General features: G+C 37.2%; 1 protein-coding gene across 4 annotated transcripts in view; it reads left to right on the forward strand.

The window, feature by feature from the left end:
* The first annotated feature begins 3,828 nt into the window (after window positions 1–3,828).
* Window positions 3,829–22,866, forward strand: part of taok1b (TAO kinase 1b) — a 30,912-nt gene continuing 11,874 nt past the window's right edge. The window contains exons 1-10 of one of the 4 annotated variants that reach the window (XM_038295802.1): window positions 3,829–3,957; window positions 17,981–18,239; window positions 18,580–18,651; window positions 19,356–19,457; window positions 19,531–19,576; window positions 19,676–19,772; window positions 19,866–19,979; window positions 20,332–20,423; window positions 21,839–21,932; window positions 22,123–22,204. In XM_038295802.1, coding sequence (XP_038151730.1) covers window positions 18,108–18,239; window positions 18,580–18,651; window positions 19,356–19,457; window positions 19,531–19,576; window positions 19,676–19,772; window positions 19,866–19,979; window positions 20,332–20,423; window positions 21,839–21,932; window positions 22,123–22,204 — 831 coding nt within the window. In that variant the 5' untranslated portion in view covers window positions 3,829–3,957; window positions 17,981–18,107. Of the gene's footprint in view, window positions 3,958–4,213; window positions 4,427–4,503; window positions 4,944–5,492; window positions 5,631–17,980; window positions 18,240–18,579; window positions 18,652–19,355; window positions 19,458–19,530; window positions 19,577–19,675; window positions 19,773–19,865; window positions 19,980–20,331; window positions 20,424–21,838; window positions 21,933–22,122; window positions 22,205–22,866 lie in introns of those variants that run through there. The other 3 variants (XM_038295799.1, XM_038295800.1, XM_038295801.1) reach the window with 3 other exon arrangements.

The following is a 22,866-nucleotide window of genomic DNA, read 5'->3' on the forward strand; positions in this document are numbered from 1 at the left end:
TTTATTAAAATAATTATTTATCTACAGTGTTGGGCACGTTACTTTGAAAAAGTAATTAGTTATAGTTACTAGTTACTTCTCCCAAAAAGTAACTGAGTTACTAACTGAGTTACTCCACAATAAAAGTAACTAGTTACTAGTAAAAGTAACTATTGCGTTACTTTTGCGTTTCTCGCCCCCGTAACCCTCACCACCCAGCCCCCACCTTCTCGCCGTGTGTTTCCAAAGCCAGCTGAATAGAGTGGACGACAAAGACAAGAACCTGCAGACAGTTTAGCATTTATTGCAACTCAATGTAAATGACATCAGGGGGGAACGCGATGTGAAGTTTTATAACAGGACATTCAGATCCGGTGAGTATATGAAATTAATAACTGGGGATGTCTAATTCTGAAATCCTCTGTGTTTGGGTTGTTATAGATAATGCAACATCTATCTATCCATCTATCTATCTAGATGTATACTCTGTGTGTGACATAAAATATGGATCTCCATCCCTGCCACAAAGGCCATCAAATAATGTTTAAAATAAAAAATACAGTAGGTTGAGAAGTCAGAGTATCCATCCATCCATCCATCCATCCATCCATCCATCCATCCATCCATCCATCCATCCATCCATCCATCCATCCATCCAGATTTCTCCCTTTCATTTGATCGTTCACGCTCTCCATAGTTCTCCTGTGGCGCGAGCACAGGGCGACTGTTGCGCGCCTTTAGCGAGCATGCGCGTTTCCTGTCGCTTGCGCGGTGACTCTTCCCGCCTGCGCTGTGTGGAGATGCAGAGGAAACCGTTATGTGATGGGGAAACGCAGCTCTACATAACACCGGTATTTCCATGTGGAAAACGCTGTTTTGCTGCTGGAGTCATCCTCACTCTCCATCTCTCTGTGTGTGCTGTACGTTAACACCCACCAGCAGAAACACCCACCTATTCAACTGACAGACGGAATCTCATCCTCCCCTCTCTCATGACAAGGCGCGCACCTCTGGATGACCTAAAATAAATCTTTAATATCTCTTAAACAAATGTAGCACAAACAATATTTTTTTCTGCACAAATCTGCACTAACGTTGCACTAACCATTCAGTCTATTTGCAGAGTTTTTTGACGTGGGTGGGGTGTCAGCTTCACGCAGCTGCGCACGAGTCCTATCATGAAAAAAGGTTCATTGTGCGACCTGTGTAACGCGCAGTAACGGGGTGCCTGCAATGGTAACTGCGTTATAGTTACAGTCAAAGTAATTAGTTAGATTACTCGTTACTAAAACAAGGTAACGGCGTTAGTAACGCCGTTAGTTTCAACGCCGTTAGTCCCATCACTGTTTATCTATGATTAACTGAAGACTCCTAGATGACTTGTATTTTCTCTTTACCCCATATAACAAAATCTAGTTCTGAAAAGAGCATGAATTCTGTACTTATCATCTTTAATGTTAGCATATTAATGTGCATAATTAATCACAGTGTTTTTGTTGTCAAGTAATGTAGTTAATGTATGAAAAATTAAAATGTCTTGATTATTGAGAGTGTTACGGCTGCCACTGTCTGTATTATAGGGAAAAAATGGTAGGGATGGCCGAAGGGGTGGCCAATGATTGGCTATGGGTGGCCATGGCCACCCCTGGCCCCCCATCTAGCTCCACCCCTGTAGATGATAACAAGCCATTCTCAAGCACTTCCAGGCTCATTCATGAGCTTATATACCTATTACCAAAAATAAAGAATGTTTAATTAAATGATTGGATGCAAACTATTGGTACTTCCACATACCAGGATATTTATTTTTTTCTAAGAGGCTTAAAAGTTTAATCAAATCCAGTCAAAACACCCAAGAGCACCTCCCACAACTTCAAAAGAAACAGCTCATCTCAGGCATGGATGAAGAGATGCTGAGTTTGGAAGCAGAGAAAAACATAGTTCATACAAACCATGGATGATCCTAGTTATCCCTGTTACAAAAATCCACAACAAAACTAAAATATTTGGGTAGAAACTGAACACATGCTGTATGCTGATGGTGGGGACTTTTTTAAATATGTCATAGTAAATTAAGCGTTCATTTCTGCATGTTTTGCTTCTGAATTTAATATTAATATCACGCATGCTCTCCTTGAGCTCCGAGGAAGTCGGAGCAGATCAAGACGGGATGAGTAGTCCATCCCCCTAGAAGGTGTTTGGCTCAATGGTCCATGAGTTATCTTTACTACTGACCACAGAGCTGAAAGCCAATTTTACTCCATAGTGTTATATTAAGTATAATATTAAGGATACACTTGGTATTTTTGGTTATTTAAGCCTATTCTGGTTTTATTTTGGTTTATTCACTGCAATTTTATCAGGCCAGCTATTGTTATTTCAATAAATTAATAAATTAATACTAACTGTATGTGTGCAACCCCATCACTAAAATGGACCTACAATGAATTAATATCCACTTAATGTTATGGCTCATTGGAAAGTAGCCATTGTGTTGATATTATTTATCTATGGTAGGAGATCACTAGGCTATTAGGCCTGATCCCAACACTGCACAGCTCTGCCATGTTGCCTACTGGTGGCGTTGATCATATTTCTGCTCCTCCTCTGATTGAATATAAGCAGGGACCCTCCATTCTATGGACCATGGTGTAATGAGGGGTCTGTCCCTGGATCAATCCCTGACGAAATAGCAGAGGTCCCTGTTGGTCTGCACAGACCATTAAGCCAGAGGCCCTTTTGGCGAGATGGACCACTCATTACACAGTGGTCCGGACCACTGATTCAGACACCTGAGTGGGGCAGACCAATCATTTTTGGACACTGCTGTTAATAAGTATGATCTTTGGGTAGGCCTATTAAAGCAGCATGAATAAAATAGGAAATGAAGAAGGATATCAAAGAACCTTTTAGTGATACAAGCACTCAGGATATTAAAAGGATTATCAATTAACAGTAAGTCCAATAACACACAGTTGTCACACACATAATGTTAATATATTCATTAACTACAAGGTGCAACAGGTAACCTATTGTATGAACCAAAATGCAATAAGAATACATATTTAAACAAAGACCAAAAATTAGGTTGTCAGTTGGAAAATGATGGAATAGGAATTGCCACTGAGCCAGGCGCCTTCTATGGGGGCAACCACTCATTACACTATGGTCCTTAAGGGCCAGCAGAGAAACCAGTTAGCCAGACGCCCTCTGGCGGCAGGGACCAATAAACACCCCCCCGGTACAGTGGTCCTGACCAGAACATCATTTTCTCTACAACCCCTTCTATTTTTTTTTTAAAGAAAAGGTTTTTTGGTTTATTATTGTGAAGAGGAGGGATCATATATTAATAAAAAAAAACTTCACAGACATTTTTTGATACATTTAATTCACTATTTGTTAAAAAGTTACACATAGATCCATTTTATTGGGGGAAAAGAAAACAGCAGGGCATTAATTGAGTTCCCTGAATTTTCATAAAATTCAGAAATAACTATGATTACCATAATATGTGTATCATATATGTTTGCAATCTAACTACAATTATACAGATCAGGGCATTACAATCTATTGCTGTTAGTTGAGGCATCAGGGATGGGTACGTCTGCAGGTGAACCAGTAGCATCCTTCTGCATCAGACGCCTGGATACAGACCACACAGGCAGGCCCTGATTCCCATCATCATGACAACAGGGATGCAAGACAACCAATCAAAGCCCCGCTAACCCTTTCCTGGAAGCTGATTGGTCTTCCAGCCTACAGCCTGTTGTGGAATGTCCATCTTTAACCTCTCTAATGCCACGCTCCCATATCTTCTCATACTGTCCATTATAGCTACATATGTCCTGCACTGGAATATAGCTTAAAGAACAAGCTGTCGTTGGTTTGATCTGTTTGAATTATGGCATTTATTACATATAGAAAAGTGGAGGAAAAAAATAAACCCAAGACACTGGCATAAATACTAAGTTAATAAAGGTAAACAGTATTTTTTTTGTACCATATTTCTTAATAAGGGGATCCAAATTTCTGGGAGATTCTTCAAAAAAGCAATGTTATTGTCAAATAAGCTATTATAATGTCTTATTATATAACATTTCCGGTGCTTAGATACAGACATACATCTGATGTTCCATAATTTAAGGAAGATAAGATACAATATTAGAGATGACTGGGGTCTATTTATAGAAGACAGATTAAGACTGAAACGGTTAATCAGGTTAGGGGCTCAGAGAGGGGCTGGGAGTGAATAAAGAGAAACACAGGAAAAGCCCAGCAGCCGTTTATCTTCTAAAATCACAAATGCTTCGGGTCTAATGTCGTGTTGATGGGTATAATGTGTATGGCTCAGCCTGGCTGCCACACACCTCAGCTGGATGTCACACCATCGCCTTAACAGGGAGAAAGCTGCAGTCAGTCACTGGATATAAACACCGCTCACGACCAGGTTAAATGATTTCAATCGTTTCTGGGTTTCTTTTTTTTATAATCTAAAATTTTCCTTGTAAGTGAAGGAGGAGGTTTTATCCGTCGCCATTTTTAGGGAAACTTTACAGGCAGTCGTTAGCCGCTAGCGCCTTCTTCCAGCCAGCTCCCATTGACAGTTAAAGCTCTGCTGTCGTTAGCTGCTAGCATTGCTTTGCATTAAATAGTTTGTTATTCCCGCTGTCAGAGCCAGTCAGCACAGCCGGAGAGACACGAATATAGTTCATATGGAGAATTAGAAAAGAATTGAAGCCAGTTGCGTTTATCTTTTTATTTTTTATTTTTGGGTAGTGCAGTTATGGTTTTTGGTTAACAACTTAGCATTGCTATCTTGAACAACAGGCGAATTTCCCACTTTGATTTCCCCGAGCTGCATTGGCAGTCTGTGATTTTTAGCCACCCTGGGCTCCTGCGGGTAGAGATATTGGATTATTCTGCCTCGTATCCCATCACCCCATGTGTTTTTTTCCTGTTTGTCGGTGAGTTTAACCTTTATATTAAAGCTTGGTGACTTAGTTGGTAACAGTTGGAGGCTTGTTTTCTTTTCAACCCCTATTAGCATCCGAGCTAGCCAGCCAGATTTACTGCTATCCGCCTGCTAACAGAAAGTTATTGCTCTGTTCCCCTCGGCAGATTTGAGTTTTTTTCTACTTGGAAAGAAAGGGAGCAGAGATGATTTAATATGTAGAAATGAATAAATAAGAATATATATTTTACGTTTTAGTATTCATAGTTGGTCTCAACATGCAGGATTTAAGGGCTTATTGGAGATGTAAATAATGGGAACAGATCGCTTTATCATATACGTGTTGGTTGGATGCGGTTAGTTCGCTAATCCGCTTTCTGCAGCTATCGTTACACGCCGTGCCACTCCCTCGGTTTTTGTTTTTGTCCAGCGTAGCTTTACGCTAACGTCAAATCAAGCTCGGCTTCGGATGTGTTTTCGTTTAGAAGGTTATCCGCAAAAGGATAACATGAGTCATCCATTACTGTGAATGATTAGTCGGTGACATCCTCTCATATATATGCCCCCCCTTCCCATAGGTTGCATGTCACGGCTGTGTGTGTTTACAAGCGGCAGTGAAGGAAAACGAATCACTGCCCTGATCGTTAGAGAGGCTAGCGGCGGATCCATCGGCTGCTGATCGCTGTTTTTATGCGCTGACGTGAGTCGCATTCCTCAGCTTTGTGTTGCGTAACTGCCTAGCATCGACTAAGTTATCCATGGCACAGTGGATCAGATACATAAGGAGCGTTGTGTACAAAATCGGTTTATGATAAGGCGTTTGGATACGTATACAGAGGATTGAGGCCGCTTAAATGTTATATCAGTACTATAACTAAATGTACCTGACCACCCACACCTTTTACAGCAGTCAAGCAAACACTGCAGTATAAAAAAGCTCACATTTAAACAGTTTTAATGCAGTCTTTATGCTAATTTGGACATGTTTCTTGACTTCCTGCTGTTTCTTTTATTGTATCACTGTGTGATTTCTCAAAGTAAAAGGCTCAAACTGTAGCCCCTTTAGTTTGGAGTTTTGTTGTTTACTTGTCAGCTGTGCATCAGCCAGTACTACATGCAGCACTAAATGCGGTTTAGTTTAGATGCAGCCATCGATAGTCTGTTATACAGGATGAGCATCCATGTTTCCCTAAACGAAATTGATACAAGATTATTTTATTGTTCCCCTGCTGCCTGATGACTACTTCCTTGTCTTCATGTGTTAGAGGAGTTTGTCAGTCTGGCGGTTATAATGCAATAGCAATGTTTTTGTTTTTTAAGCTGGCTAGAGGTGTCTAGTAACGAAGTACAAATACTTTTTTACTGTACTTAACTACAGTTTTTAGGTATCTATACTTTACTTAGTTGTTTTTCTTCCTACTTCTGACTTCTAGTCCTTACATTTTTTAAAACAAATGTTACTCGTTACTCCTGGCTTCGGTTTAATGTTTATAAATATTTATTTCGCGTCATATGAGCCGTCCAATGGAGGTCATTGGCGCTATCCACATCAAGTGAGAACTGGTGTAATTGGATGAGTCATATAACGCAAACACTCATTGGTTAGCTAAAGGAAATAATCAGAAGCGAGCAGGTGTTCTTCAAACTGCAAACGTGAATTGTCTATGCCATGCTACACTATGGATTCAGAAAAAGATGCTGAAATGTCTGAAAGGTCGGATAAGGCGAGAGCGTATTGGGAGATGGAGTCCAACAAGACCTCTCTCATCCTTGGCCCTATCTCAAAGAGTTTTTCGAAATAGTCGAAAAATTGAGCTTTCAGTTTATATAGTGGCATCTGGCTGGTTTTTTTTGTTTTTTTTTTAAAGGTTACTTTACACTTTTATACTTTAAGTAGTTTTTGGAGCACATACTTTTTCACTTTTACTTAAGCAAAGAAGTCAAGTTGATACCTTAACTTTTACCAGAGTGTTTTTAAACTGCAGTATCTATACTTCCACTTAAGTAACAAATGTGTGTACTTTTGACTCCACTGATGCTGCCTATGTATTCCAGTAACCATTAAAGGAATAGTACACCCAAAACATGATTAGCCTTCATTTTCTACTCACCCCCATGCTGAACAACACTCTGGAGTACTTTTTTGATATCTCAAATGCATCTGGAGATCTGGGAGGCTTCTTGCTGTTTGCTGACATTCAAATAATGGAGGTCTATGGCGCCCGAGGCAGAAAGGTCCATAAAAGTCCACAAAAAACGTGTCAATATTCCTCCATACTGTCCATAATTTACTCGAAACAAAGTCATTTAGAATGTTTTTAGAGCATAAACAGTAGTGTAGAGGATTTCCTAAAAGCGCGTTCACGAGTCTACGGAAACCGCGGCAGACCAAACCAGATGAAAGTGCGCATTCAGCTCGGCAAAGAACTCATGCTCTTCCTCAACACTGAAGTCCTCAGACATTTTTCTTTTGTTGTTTCTTTCTTTGCACATGTAAACAGCACATTTCGTCTTCTACGCTTGCATTATCGGCAGAGCAGACGCTGAATGCGCACTTTCGTCTGGTTTGGTCTGCCGCGGTTTCCGTAGACTCGTGAACGCGCTTTTAGGAAATCCTATACACTACTGTTTATGCTCTAAAAACATTCTAAATGACTTCGTTTCGAGTAAATTATGGATGCTACCCACTCAGGACACTTGGAATACATTGGACGACCAGTATGGAGGAATATTGACACGTTTTTTGTGGACTTTTATGGACCTTTCTGCCTCGGGCACCATAGACCTCCATTATTTGAATGTCAGCAGACAGCAAGAAGCCTCCCAGATCTCCAGATGCATTTGAGATATCAAAAAAGTACTCCAGAGTGTTGTTCAGCATGGGGGTGAGTAGAAAATGAAGGCTAATCATGTTTTGGGTGTACTATTCCTTTAAGATCCCTTTTGTTTATTTAGTTTTCTCTATCTCTAGAGCAGGGGTTCCCAAACATATCAGAATGTGCCCCCAAAAATAACAAAACAACAGACTGGAGAACACCTAAAATAAATAAATATAATTACTTTAAATTTATTAATACATATAAAGTTAAGTAATAATGTTGAATTTTATCTAAATCAATTTTAAATTATATTTAATCATCCAGGTCATAATTTTAAATGTTATATTTAATTAGAAATTTAATTACTCCTTTGTGCATTTTACAACATAATGGTGTATTTAAATATTTTTTTGATTTATATATAAATACGTTTTGTTTCATCTACTAATTTTATGTGACATTTATGATATATTTTGGCCCTCTATCTATCTCAGGAATCACTCTGGGATTGGGAGAGCCATCTCACGACCCCCAGCGGTCCTGACCCCTACTTTTGGAACCTCTGGTCTAGATATAAAGTTGTTTAAGAAAATACATCAAAACCTTTGACAAGCTACAAGTGGCATGTGTGTTGCCGGATAATTCCCTGAGGCCAGCTGGATAAAAATCTATTATGTATTATATAGAAGATGATTAGTCTAAATTCTGAATTCTTTGTATGGTACTATAAATGAAAGTTAATTTAGGTTTCAGAGAACAATAATAAAATGGTAACAAGCAACGTCAGAGGAATAATAGCTGCTTCTTTCCACTTGAATAATAATAAAAAAATCTGCTCAGCTTTCTAATATAAACCTTAAACTATTGTATTTTGAGTCAAAGTTATTATGGTGCGATGATCACATCTTAGAGGCATATGTAGAAATGAACCGATCCAATACCTGAATCGGATTTCCATGATTTGATATTGGATATCAGAGATCCAATCCAGTGCATTTTACATGGAACTCTTTAAAAAAAATTTTTTTTTTTTGCTTATTTGTTAATTATTAGTATAAAGTACATTTATATCCGTGTTAATTTGTTACCTTTTTTTAACAACATTATGTCAAGGCTAAAATCTTCACTGGCATGGCAGGACATATGGTTCATTCATTTAAAGTCGTAGGGAAGTCATATTTAAATGTCAAATCATTCTGGCTTAAACATGTATATAAATGTACTCTTTGTCAGTCCATATTTTTCCAAAAGGTAGAAAATTTCGTAAAAAAAAAAAAAAAAAAAATCTGTCTTAAAATCAGTGTTTTTTTTGTGTTGTTTTTTATTTTATGCAGACCAGTTAGTTATATGTCAGCTTGTATACCTAAATTTGGCATCGGGCATCTGTCAATCAAATGTTTTCGGTCATAGCATCTTGCCTAATACGTTGCAGAAAATATACACAACGGTTGAAATAAGAAACACGAATCGTTTTTTGTTGCATGTTTCTGCTGTCCATAGCGTTTCTTGACAGTGTCGTTTCTAAGTCACCAATTTAGTTCTACTTGGTCCCAATATAATTTCCCATTGGGAACCTACAAGCACTAAGTTGCTAACTGCTTACCAAGATGCTTCCGACTAATCGGCCACAACCAAACTTGCTGCAAACCTTCCGCCACAACAATCCCGCTCCGTTGATAATCGACCAATCAGATTCACTTTATTATATACTCGTGTAAATCCGGGCACCACTCAGGAGAATTTGGAACTGAAACTGTTGGAACAGTCGCTTCCCTACGACTTTAACAGTTGAATCGGAACTGTAACGGATATCAGCCAATACCGTTCGCCCAGGTATTGGATTGGATCAGAAAAATCTGGATCGTTGCATTACTATTTATATGTAGGTGTGTCTATTATCTATTGAGACATTATTTGTACAGCATATTTTATCTTTTAGTGAAGAAAATCAAATCTTAAACCTGAATTTGAATCTTCTTGTTTGTCTCCTGTTGGCAAGGAGAAGTCTTGCAAAGTTTTATCTTGCTGAGCAAGGGAGTGTAGCAACAGGTAGGGGAGGGGTTGGACTGAATTAATGTAAGGTCATTATAGTCTTGGAAAAAGTCCAGTAGCTCTGTCACCTTTTCTCTAAAAGAACTGTTGATTATAGGACGCCTATCACATAAATGTTTTCTTATTCTGTCATGTATAAACAGCTTATATTGTTTGGATCGTTTAAGTGGCCTTTGCATATTTAAATTGTTGCATTTTTCTTGTCCAATTACTGGAAAATCTCATTCTTTTTTTTTTCATAGTTATGCTGCTTTTTCAAATTTTCATAATGCAGCGACTTCAATCCTCTTAGCGCTTGGTCATTTTATTCCTCTCCTCCATCACCATCATGGCGGTAGCAGTAGAAATGAGATGTGTCGCTGTTGAAGCTAGGGGGTGTGGGTGCAGGAGATTTTGACTTCCTCTCCTCGGTCAAGTCAACAATCTGTAATCAGTCTGGAAAGCAAAAGCGTGAATGCCCCACCCTCCATCTTGGGATAGAGATGTAGTGTATATGAAAGCCATTTGGATAACAGCTCTCACGTAGGTCCTGAAATGAAGGTTTCCTCTGAACAAACAGCTGTAATGATGCCGTGTTGCTTTTATTGAGCGCCTGACTGATCACTAAGTAACCCTACACCAACACTCTGTTTATTGGCTAATTCCAGTTCTGCTGGGGTTGTCTGATGTTTCTTTTATTTTGCAACAGCTGAAAATGATCTCTGAATTTTACTGAACTTCCACTTTTTAAGTGGATTGGAGATACTTTAATAATGCATCTGCTGTTTATAAAGATGAATTAAAGTATTTGACACTGAGAGGCTTAGAAATATTTTACACGGATCCAGAGCAGTTTCATTTCCTATCGGTTTAGAACATGTACAACCTAAGTGCATTTCTGTTTTGAATTATTTAGTATTGCAGCATTCAGGAACATGGATGATGTTCATTGAGCATCCATATAAAAGGATGTGTAGATGTAGCTTATATGCATGAATGAAATAAAACAACAAACTAGATGTTGTTCTTTAAAAATGTCATCTTGCTTTCCTAAGAATCTTGGTTCATACGTTTTTCTGTAAGAGGCATTTTCACTTTGGGAAGGATCAAAATTAAACCACTGTTAAGTTGAACCACACGGATAAAAGTGTCTTCAGCTATTTCTCTTAGATTAGGGCATCTTAAACTTCTTGCAATAGCCTCTACAATACTGAACTATCACTGTCTTTGTCGGTGTTCCACATCCCGTTTTGCTCCAAACTCACCTGGAGTTTGAAGGATTGTAATGTCAGCCATGGTCTCATTTAACCAAAGCACAGAGTTCATGCCAGATATTTGAGTGATGCTGAGAACTTATCTGATAGTCCTCCCATCCTTTCCAAACAACTAGGGGGCTCATATTTTTGGGTTAACCTGACAGTGAGCTCTGGAAGCTTTTGTTTTTCTCCCTGGCTGAGACAAAATGTGTCACTCTGTTACATCAAATTTGTATAGTAGGAAAACAGGAAGCTATTTAATTAGAAGTTCTTAAAAGCCGTGATTTAAAAAAAAAGAATCAATAAAACTGTTTTATTTATTCTCAAGAAACTATTAAGGTTACTTACAACAATGCTGATTTTTATTGTTTTGTGTAATGTTTATTTCCCAACCTGGGGTTTTATTCTCCCCCTTTGAGAAAGGTACTCGAATTCAGAGTTGTGTAGTTCTTAAAGTTGATATCAGATTAACATATCTTCAAAAGCTACATTCATTTGGAGGCTTTTTACACATCTTTACAAGGGGTCATCAAACTCCTCTACATGTGTGCAAGTAGGGCTGGATGATATGGCCTGAAAATAAAATTTCCAATTTTTTTATGTTTGATTCAAATTATATATTTTTTCCCCTGATTTTTACCTCCCTGCCCCTCAACCCTTTATAGGGCACTCAGTGAAATACTTTGAAAATCAAAAATTCTTGTGTTATTGCAATTAACTTGCCATCAAAATATGGATGTTTTGAAGGCAAAAATTAATGTCAATGTAATAACAAGAAACACCAACTTGCCCTAATATATTAACAAAAATAACAAAGTGCTTCTATTAAAAATTCATGAAAAACACATTAATATACAGAGGCATTAATACTGGCACATATTTTTAAATTTATAAACCTAAATATAATTGTTAACTAGGCTATTTTAATTTCTAAATTAGCTTTTTACCTTTCTTTTCTTGACTTAACTTTTTTTCAGTAGGTATATATCATTCAAGGGCTCATCTAATTGGTCAATTGCCAAAATAAAATGTACAGCCATGTAGCAGTATCTTTGCTGAATGGCTGGATATAGATATTGTGCTTCTAGACCTCACTGAGGGATGAGGATGGGGACTTTATTTGTAAAGGGTATGTAAGTGATTGCTGGCGCTCCACTTTGTATGTTACCTGTTAAACTTTTACCAATATAGACATGTTATAAATCCTTAGAAAGCTTAGATTCTCTACAATTCAACCACTACGTTCATTTTATGGAAACCAGGAGCACCAAAGCATAATTAATAAAGATATAGAACCATATTAAATCAGAATTTTTCAAATAAAGTTTGGACTTCTACATTTGAAGTGTTCCTGAGGCCGTATTTTAAATCCAATATTAGATTGTTTATATTCCATTTGTCCGAAAGGGTCCACAGATAAAAAGTTATCCAGCATATTTGTAATAAAAACATCCCATTATAAGAAAAGTGCCATAAAATGTCCGTTTTTTTTGTTGTTTTTTTTAACGATCGGAAATTCCCATCCTTATAGCTAATGCTAACCGTTTTGCTAATTACCCTACCTTCCACAAACACATCCGGTTGAGTTTTTTGATATGTTTGTATTTATCACCTACCAGCCTGGGATTCTAGTGGAGGTTTGTTGGTTTGTTCAGGGTTGCTCGTTCCGTAGTGACTGGCATTTTTCATATTCTGCTGGATGTTGCAGCGTTGGGTTTTTGCTCCACGTCTGTCGCAATTCAATTCAACCCAAACCAGTACCAAACAACGGATGATTTTATTCCTTTTTTCAGGACTATCTTCCCACTCTCACTGGGAGCCCTGATATCGCTTGCGGAACTACACCGTTATAGTAGTACTCCATCTACGGAAGCTCCAGGGAGCCAAAATTGGCGCGTTATACAAAACAATAAATTTTTAAATCACCCGCAGAAAAAAAAACTCGAATTGATTCATTGAATCGATTTTTTTTGTTTGTTTGTTTGTTTTTTTGCCCATGCCTATGTGGAAGGGATGCTTTATAACGCACCTAAACTTTGTATTTAGTTTAGAATTACATAATTATTTGAAAATCCTTGTCTGTAAACTTGGATATGATTAGATCATAAATACAATGTTTTAATGGTCTCAATAACTGATTGAATATGTTATGTACCTGTAATTATCATTATATACTGGGTTTTTTAAGCAGCTTTTTAAAACAAATATGAAATGCTTATTTTGATCAACCAGTTCATTTAAGGTTTGTTAAAACCTGCTGATGATATAAAGTCTTTGTGAATTTCTCTGTAGAAATGATTACTTATTATTCACCTCTGCATGTCTTTTGGATGCTGCATCTCCAGCTCCTCGGCTTTTGCTTCTTCATTGGGCCCTTTCTTTGTTATTTGACACCCAAAGGAAGGCAAATCACACGAATCAAGAAAATAATTTTCTTCTTGCTGTAAAAGCAAAAAAAAAAAAGAAAAAAACGTAAAAACATTCAGTGATTTTTTTTTTTTTTTTGGACGCACTGTTCCTCTGAGTAATTACACACACACACATATCCTGCAGTCGGGCACATATCTTCCAGTTTTAGTCTTGTGACTGTACTCGGTGTTCTGTTTGACAAAGATGGAAAGAAAGAGCTGTTTGGGTAATAGATTTTCGTTTTAGCCCATATAATCTTGAAATATATGTGTTGTATTTTCCTCATGCTGCCCATTCACTAAAATACAACGTTTCAGTAAGGGACTAGGATGTTTATTGTAAAGGTTAATTATCATTTGAAAACTTAAGGCCTTATGTAGCATCCTGCATGGCTGTAATCAGGTTTGATAAGGCCGGCACGTCCTCCAGAACTATATTTGATTGATTTTTACTGTATTAGAGAGAAAGTTCAAAACTGTCCAAACAAATATAGTTTGAATAAAATTAATCAGATTTAAAGTGTCAACAAAAATTTTATGTCATGTTAGATTCCCAACCAGAACCTCTTTCAATTAACCTTTGGCACGTTTCATTAATGTCGGTGGTTTTCTTTACAATTATTTTTTGAATTAATACTAAATTTCTTTAAATAATCTTGTCAGTCTTTGTGAGAAAAAAAAAATCAATATGGTTAGGTGTTAAAAAGAAGCAAAATTGGTTACTGCCGAGTTAACCCTGATCTGTAAGTATTGTGAAATAGTCGTAGTCTTGCATATTAAAATAAATATTGCATGTGTCAGAATGATGCTAGAATAAGATGACTGACTAAATCATGAGAAGTAATAAACTTCCCTTTTCTTTTGAAACTGTGCAGATGGCTCCTAAAAGATGAAGTCCCTGACCGGGGCCTTTTTTAACCGCAGGTCTAATACTAAGATCTCTGACTTGATCACAAGTTCCTTCCTTGCCTCTTCTGCAGTGGTGCATCTTATTAGTGTTGATTCTGGGAATCTCTTCTAACAGATAAAACCACGTCTATAGGCCAAAGCAGACAGCAGGCTTATTTAGAGAGGTTGCATTGGTTCATTTTGGAGCACAGTCTTAGTAAAATTCCATAATATTAATGATACTTTATTCTGACATATTTCTAAAATATTTGTGGCACCAATGTGATCGTTTTTAATTAATAAAGGTCAGAAATGCTGTTCATTTGAGTTGCTAATGATTTCCTCTGCTTATGGAGTGAAAGGTATTCAGCCTAAATGTCCGGCTTTATCTGGATAAAGGGCTTCAAGAACTTTACAGGAAGTCTTTATGTCTGAAAATATCATTTTTTTTAACCCAAATAGTCCTGTTGATGGTTCTTATTGGGAGGGTAGAATGTAAATATTTTTAACTTTATCTGTTGAAATTGAAACCAATTGGTTTAGAAGGAAAGGAGTTCATGCTGTTGTGTTTGCTATGTGGATCATGTAGCTCCTGAAAAATGTTGATCAGCCGGCTCGGCAGCTTAAGTTTAGATATAATCATATGATGCTCTGAAGAAGCACAATTGGAAATCCCAGAAGTCAAATATAATTAACAAGTATGGTGTGGTGGAGGTAGTGGGACTACTGCACTGAATAACTGGTGGCAAATCTGAATAACTGAACATCCACATTTGAAATTTAAACTCAAGGGAAGAAATATTTAAATCTGTAAAACAGAGTAATTCGTTTTTAAGTTATAACAACTTTAAAATGTGTTTGAAAGGCCTTTCTTGGCCTTAATTAAAAGCAGGCACACAGCTGGAAAGCTTTACAGCAGAATAAAGCTTCTGAAAGATTCAGTGCTTCAGGAAGGTTAGCTATTGTGCGTATACTTGTCAACATCAGCAGTGCTGCAGAACCAGAAATAAACCTGCTCATCACACGTTTTATTTTGTTTGAGCTATTTATGGAATGGAAATCATTTTTATATATGTAAAATGCTTTCTCACTGACAGCATGTTATGTCAACGTGGCTTAAAAGTTAGAGAAGAGTTTTTAATGTTTTTTGGTTTCAGGAAATGTCATTTATTTTCTTGAAAAATGGTAAAATAGTTTTCTAGACATTAGGATTATCTCTCACTCAAGAACGACTCTCACAAGGTTGAACTACTTTGGTCTCGTTGACGACGATGTTGTCATGCAGCTTTCTAAAATGCTAGGCTAACGCTAGCAGGTCTACTCCCTGGTGCGTTGTGACTCATTGATTTTGCCTCTTCACGTGTCTCTGTGACGGTGAATATATATAAAAAGTGGGGAAAACGATTCTGCTTTGCAAACGTGACTTTCTTTGAACGTCTTACAAGTTTAATAAAAATGTTTTCTTAGCTGCTGGTCTCTACATCAACAGCTGTTTCTAATTATCTGAGCAAATTTCCAAATAGCTGACGTCACACAGACAGACTGGCCAGTTCAGTTCTTGTTTGGCTTCAAAAGATTACAAAAAACATGAAATCATCAAAACATTAGTTGTATTCTTATGTTATTAATTTGTATATTTTACTGTGTAAATTAGAGCTATATAAAAAAACTGAATTGAACTGAAAATTGAAATGTAAATATGCTCTGATTTTTGTGGTTTTCCATCTGATAAACATCAAACCCAGAAGGAAAGTAAAATCAGAGTAAAGTAATGATGGTCAAAATGTCAGAGGAGGGGCAGCTAAACAGAATTTGGGGTAGAATAAGTGAGGCATTGTCTCCCCAAAACCTTTAAGATCTGTTTTACAGTTGTGTCTGGATTTATCAGAAACAAATTCCATGCAACCACTTCAAATTCCAGCTGAATCAAAATTACCAGAATGTAAAACATGCGCAGGATCTTTACTTAGCTGCAATATAATTTGAGAGAATAATTTTCCCCAAATATTAATTTTCATTCCCTTAATAAGCTAAATTGTAAAATCTTTCTCCAGATATCTTATTGTAAAGATACTCATTTTCCTTTCAAATAATTGTTTGATATCCTACATTAGTAAATACATGGTTCTTTGTTTTAAAGTACAACATCATCCCAGAGCCCTACTTTTGGAGCTAACGCTCAGCCTTAAAAAAAAAAAGCCATCAGCATCCTTCGCTTGTGGCAGTTTGAATTGTTTTCGCTTGCCTCAGAAAATCATGAAGGGGGCTGCAAATAGCCCATAGGCTGGACTAGGGCTGCAACTAAAGATTAATTTGCAAATCTATTAATCTGTATTATTATTTTTTTATTAATTGATTAATAATTGGATTGCAAAAGGTTACTTAAAGAAGACGTTTTGCTAAATTACACCAGATGAAACTAAAACATTTCCACTTGAGGAGCTGTGGATTTAGCATATTAACAGATGAAAAAGATTTTTTTCTTAAATGCAAAATGTTTATAGATTTTTTTTAAAATGTTAGTATAATTACTGCTCTAAGTGAGTTGAACACCCCTGTAGTCAGCTTGTAAACTATTAGACAAGCATTATTGTCATTTTGTGTACACCAAGGGTATACAAAACGAAATTGCGTTGCTTACAACTTGCAGCTGTGAAATGAGCATTGAGTTGCATCCTATTTAAAAGGATTATTAAAAAGTTCAGCCACGCTGGTGGTGCAAAAATAATGTTGCAAGTGTGATGCAGAGTCCAGTTTAGAGTTCAATAGTCTGATGGCACAGAGGAAAAAGCTTTCCCAGAACCTGCTGGACCTGCAGCGGATGCTGCGAAGCCTCTTCCCAGAGGGCAGCCGGGAGAACAGTCCATGGTGGGGGTGTGAGGGGTCACTGATGATGTTACAGGCTCAGGACATGCAGTGCTGTAATGAGTGTGTGTTTAAAGTGTGTTTAAGTATTCCCCAATAATGAATAATATCGTACAGAGTTCATGTATTAACTGGAACAAAAGTGATGAATGGAGTTTAGAGAGATCAACCCACATCCCTATTCATCATCAGTGTTCAGCTCGCCTCTCATTACTGCCGGCCACCTCTTTGTTTTGGACACTAAATCAATCGTTGACCTGGGATATTTGCATAGCCTCAGTCACGCCTGTGGAGCGCAGATTTGCAGCGATTGCTGATTCAGTCTATATAGATTCACTAGTGATGACTCTGTAGTTAGTTTGTCATGTTATTAGCAGAAGCTGGAGGTTCAACCACGGAAAATTAATATCCAGCATTTTTAGTATTCAGAGAGCTTCTGACCTTGCTGTAAAAAAAAAAAGAAAAAAAAGCAAAGTCTATTTATTTATATTTACTTTGGTTGTGTGGAGAACCTCTTTTGAATAAATCAGGACTTCCTGAATCTTCTTATGCAGGTAATTAGAAGACATATAAAGTAATAACCAGGAACTGCGATCCTAAATTGTGGAGATGTTCTTTTAAACAATGTTCAGTGTGGATCACACCTTTTTCTTTTTTTTACACTGTTTAAATGCTGCCTTTCTGACTCATCTCTCTCATCTTCTCCCTTCTGTGGAAAGAGAATGTTTCTCACTTTGCCATTGCTTACACCTCAATCCTTCTCTCTGTCTTTTTTCTGCCTAGGTGTCCATGCGTTGACCTCCTCAGGCTCCCACATAACTGCAAATGAATCTTCAGCTGCTTTGGTGTAGCTCAGCGCCCAGATAGTCCCATCCGTCTGTACGGGCGATACGGGACTACGTAAACCAGGATGCCATCCTCTGGGAGGGCAGGGAGCCTAAAGGATCCGGACGTGGCCGAACTGTTCTTTAAAGAAGACCCGGAGAAGCTTTTCTCTGACCTCAGAGAGATTGGCCATGGCAGCTTTGGGGCCGTCTACTTTGTAAGGCCAAATACCATACACCGCCTTCAGATATTCAAACAACATATAGTGTGTTTCTATACAGTAATGTTTTAGATTCTTATAGATAAGTCTAACAGCGTGAGCTGTGTCCTGTTCAGTAATGTTTACCCCCTCTAACTACCTCCCTCCATTACAGTCTAATTGCACCAACTGACTGTAACTTTCCTGATTCTTTGCATCTGACTGCAGTTTCTAAATGATCCATATGCTGGGGATGTAAACAAAGTATTTCTTGTTTAGATCGATCTACAGAAAGTTCAAAGGTAAATGCTTGTTTTGTTTGAAATGTGAACTAACAGCTGTGGTTGATGTTTCCTAGGCACGGGACGTGCGAACGAACGAGGTGGTGGCAATTAAAAAGATGTCTTACAGTGGTAAACAGTCTAATGAGGTGAGATGGATTTGTTTTTTGTTTTTTTTACATAATCTAAATGTTTTTTTAATTACATAAAGAATCAAAAGATCATAATTGAGTTAAAAAAAGATTTTGTTTTTACAGTTTCTGTGCCTTTCATAGCTGCTACCATTTATGCATTTTCCCACACGGAAATCTTAATACATCTAAATAATATTGGAATGGCATCAGGAGGATATTATTTACATGTTTAAATTATAATTGCACTGATTGGTACTAAGAATATGCAATTTTTTACATGAAAACGGTTGTCTACTTATCTTTGATTTTAACCAGTCTGAGAAAGTATCACCCTTACTTTAGGATTGCCCAGGTCAGGTAAAATGAAGAAAAGAACTATAGAACTACTAAAGAACTGTAGAAAAATGCTAAACTAATTGACTATAGAAAATAATACATTCAATTCATTGATTCTTTATAAATCTCAAAGAGAAAAAAACACAAATTTGAAGCTATAATTTAACTTTGATTTGTAGTTTGTTTTACCAAAAACCCTTCTGATGAACCAGAGTATACTTGCCTCTGTTTGCAGTTTACTGCAAAGATGGTTTCTTATTGGCTATGATTACTTTTTAGGCAAACAGAACCATCTTATGTCTGTATGTGCAATGTACAATTATTTTAATGCAGACAGCTATTATAAGTGTCGATGGACTTTAACTTTTTCTTTTCTAATTCAGAAATGGCAGGACATCATTAAAGAGGTCAAGTTTCTCCAGAGGATCCAACACCCTAACAGCATAGAATACAAAGGATGTTACCTCCGTGAGCACACAGCATGGGTAAGTCATTCATTTTGATTTGCTATATTTTCACAATCATTTATGGGTCTACCTAATTCATGCTTGTTTCTAGTTGGTGATGGAGTATTGCCTTGGCTCAGCCTCTGACTTGCTTGAAGGTAAAATAAAAAATAACAAAGTATCTTATAAAAAAGACTTAAGACTGCTGCGATCAAAAAGGCAAATTTACTATTTTCTCTACTTATGTCCTCTCACAGTCCATAAAAAACCTTTACAAGAAGTTGAGATTGCTGCCATTACACACGGTGCTCTGCAGGGGCTGGCATACCTTCACTCCCACAATATGATTCACAGGTGAGATATTTTACATGATGCAGCTAGTTTGAGCTTTTAAACACTACAGTACACCACGGATCACCTTTAATTCTGCACATTATTTCATTTCAGGGATGTAAAAGCTGGTAACATCCTGCTGACTGAGCCTGGCCAAGTCAAACTGGCAGACTTTGGCTCTGCCTCCATTGCCTCACCTGCCAATTCCTTTGTGGGAACACCATATTGGTAAGTAAGAACAGTAAACATGCTACAAAAGTTCAGTTTCACTTTGGACTACATATAAACTTAAGTCTCTGATTTCTACAGTCAATTTGACTGTAAAAAGAGTCTGCCTCTGTTTGCATATTCATGTAGAGCTACCAGCTGATGTATTCAAATGAGTCTCTCCTGTTTCTCTGCAAACCCCCAATTTAAGCATTACTTGATGTATTCCGTTAATATGAAAAAAAACATGTTTTTTGCCACAACCTTCCATCTGTGTTTTTTACATTCACTGTAAAACAAATAAGCAAGAAATTGCTGTGATAAAGTATGCCTTTGATTTCTCTTTTAAGACTTGTTTTTTACTTTTACTCAGGATGGCCCCAGAGGTGATTCTAGCTATGGATGAGGGCCAGTATGACGGCAAAGTGGATGTCTGGTCCTTGGGCATTACCTGTATAGAATTAGGTAGGTCCGAGCCAGCGGTTCTTAATGTGTGGGGTGTATCCCTAAGGACTACATGGGCATAAGCACATCGCAGGTTGGAATAAAGTTTAGATTGTATACTTTTTTCTAACTATCAATGGAGAGAGAATAAGTGCAATAAAAACAAAAAGTTTCCCCACTCAAAAACAGCTCTATAATGACCGGGTTTTGGGCACAAACAAGAAATTGTACCTTGGTTTCCTATTCCTTACACTCCAATCAGCAGTTCATAAAACAACTGTGCATGTAAAGTAATGCTTAAAGGTTGAAAAAAAAAAAAGTAAATTGGAAACATGCTTGCATTATATAAAGAAACAGCCTAGATAAGACTGCCTGATGTTAGGAAGTTGCTCACTTTAACGATGGCAGCAGTATAAAAGATAGAAGTAACACAAATACATAAAATATGAGCCAGCGACGTACCAAGGCCAACATCTGAAGCAATCTACGAACATCATAGACAGTTACATTGAACAACATAGACGGGTATGTCTTACATCTGAGCAGAAGCAAAAACTGACATGGCTGGATGATGACATCTCCAAGCTGGTGGAGCTGGTGGGACAAGCCTGATAGAGCTAACAACATTTCTATGTTTATAGATCTTTATTGATAGATCTAACAAGATAGACAGTTATGTCTTACATCTAACCAGAAGCCAAAACTGTCTTTCTTTGAAAAAACAGACAATAACTCCAGAAGATGAAGAATTATTTTTTCTTTTAATAATTAAATATTTTGTGCAAAAACAAGAGAAAAATTTAAACCATGAGGAAAATTGTTGACTGGAAGTTGACACCATAGTATACCAGGTATGCCTAACAAATAACTGTTGAATAATCTGGTTTTATTATTTTAATTCATACTCAGTGAGAAAGGATCAATAATGTGACCATATTTCAAAGCAAAGCACTGTGTGCTGCCCTCTGCTGAACGCTTAGGGAAATGCAGATTTCCTTTTCATGCAAGAAATAGACTCTCCCGCTGCTTAAAGTTGCAGTACCTGTTTGAATGACCATGGTTTTAATGTACTTGATTGCCCAGAAAAATCCCTGGAACTATGGAGAATTAATTGTTTTTTTTGTTTTTTTAGAGAAAAATTAGGTCAGCTGATAGAACAACCTCATTAGAGCCACAGGGATCCCAACCATCTTACACTGCATTGATGCAGTTAATTCTTCTATTTGAAAAAGGCATTTTTTTTATTGGCTCTAATAAACGTACCTAATGAAAATACCGCTGTTTTTAGTGGCATCTTTAATGCCCTTTTCTGGGGGAAGAATTTAGGACCTGTCGTCTAAACTCAGAACTTTAAAGGATAATGTTCTAAATGAGGTACTTTAATTTGGTAAATGTATTGTTGATTCTGTAATTTACATTTGTTTTCCTTTTTTTAGCCGAGAGGAAGCCTCCACTCTTCAATATGAATGCAATGAGTGCCTTATACCACATAGCGCAGAATGAGAGCCCCACGCTGCAATCCAGTGAATGGTGGGGACTCTCTTCTTATTACGCTTTTCATCTTCATTAGTGTGGAAAAGTTATTGGACCAAGGCCATAAAGCTCCAGAACACTTTTACTTAACTTTTTATCATCATTTTAAAAAGGTTTTATTTTCAGTGTTAATTCTTTCTTTAATATGTAATAGTTATGACCTTCTGTCTTTTCAATTTTATTCCAGGACGGATTACTTTAGAAACTTTATCGATTCTTGCCTTCAGAAAAATCCCCAAGACAGGCCACATTCTGACGACATGCTGGGTGTAAGTAAACATGGATGCAAACAATGTAAATTTACCAAAAAACAGTAAGCGGTGAAATCATTTCACGGACGCAGTAGACAGATGAGAATCAGTAGCATTTCCCTACCTTTGACACAATGATCCATCCTTCAAGCCGCTTACATTTGTCTGCTTTAGTAAAAGGTCCTGCCTTCACCTTCATTGTCATATTAAAAACAATACCACATGGTGAACCCAATCCCTTTTCCTCCAAAGACTACGTAAATAAATATGTTTCTAAATCTGGTGACTGTTTAAAAGATGAAAAATATCAAATGATACCAGTGCTGATATAACGTGCATCTGTATCTATGAGATTTTAGGCCAGCATTTTTTTCAGATTATTTAAAAAAAGTTATTATATCAGAACATGTGACAAAGACATTAGAAGTATTTTCCTTGTTCTGCCATTGGTTATTCATAATTTTGATCAGATGTAGGTGTGACATCATGTCTGAGTTAGAGCCGGCACTGGAAAATTAGATTTTCCTTTAAAAAAATAGAAAAAGTTCAAATTGTTAGCATTTAAGCTTGGTTTAGCATCTTACATTAGCAGTTAGTACCACAAGCTTATTGTCTCTGTGCGCATTTCCTTGACTTCCAGCATTGGCATATGCAGATGAAGCTCAAAAGGATAAAAACCG

This window comes from Cyprinodon tularosa, unplaced genomic scaffold (genome assembly GCF_016077235.1).
Source record: "Cyprinodon tularosa strain WSP-4 unplaced genomic scaffold, ASM1607723v1 ctg36, whole genome shotgun sequence".
Classification (NCBI taxonomy): Eukaryota; Metazoa; Chordata; class Actinopteri; order Cyprinodontiformes; family Cyprinodontidae; genus Cyprinodon; species Cyprinodon tularosa.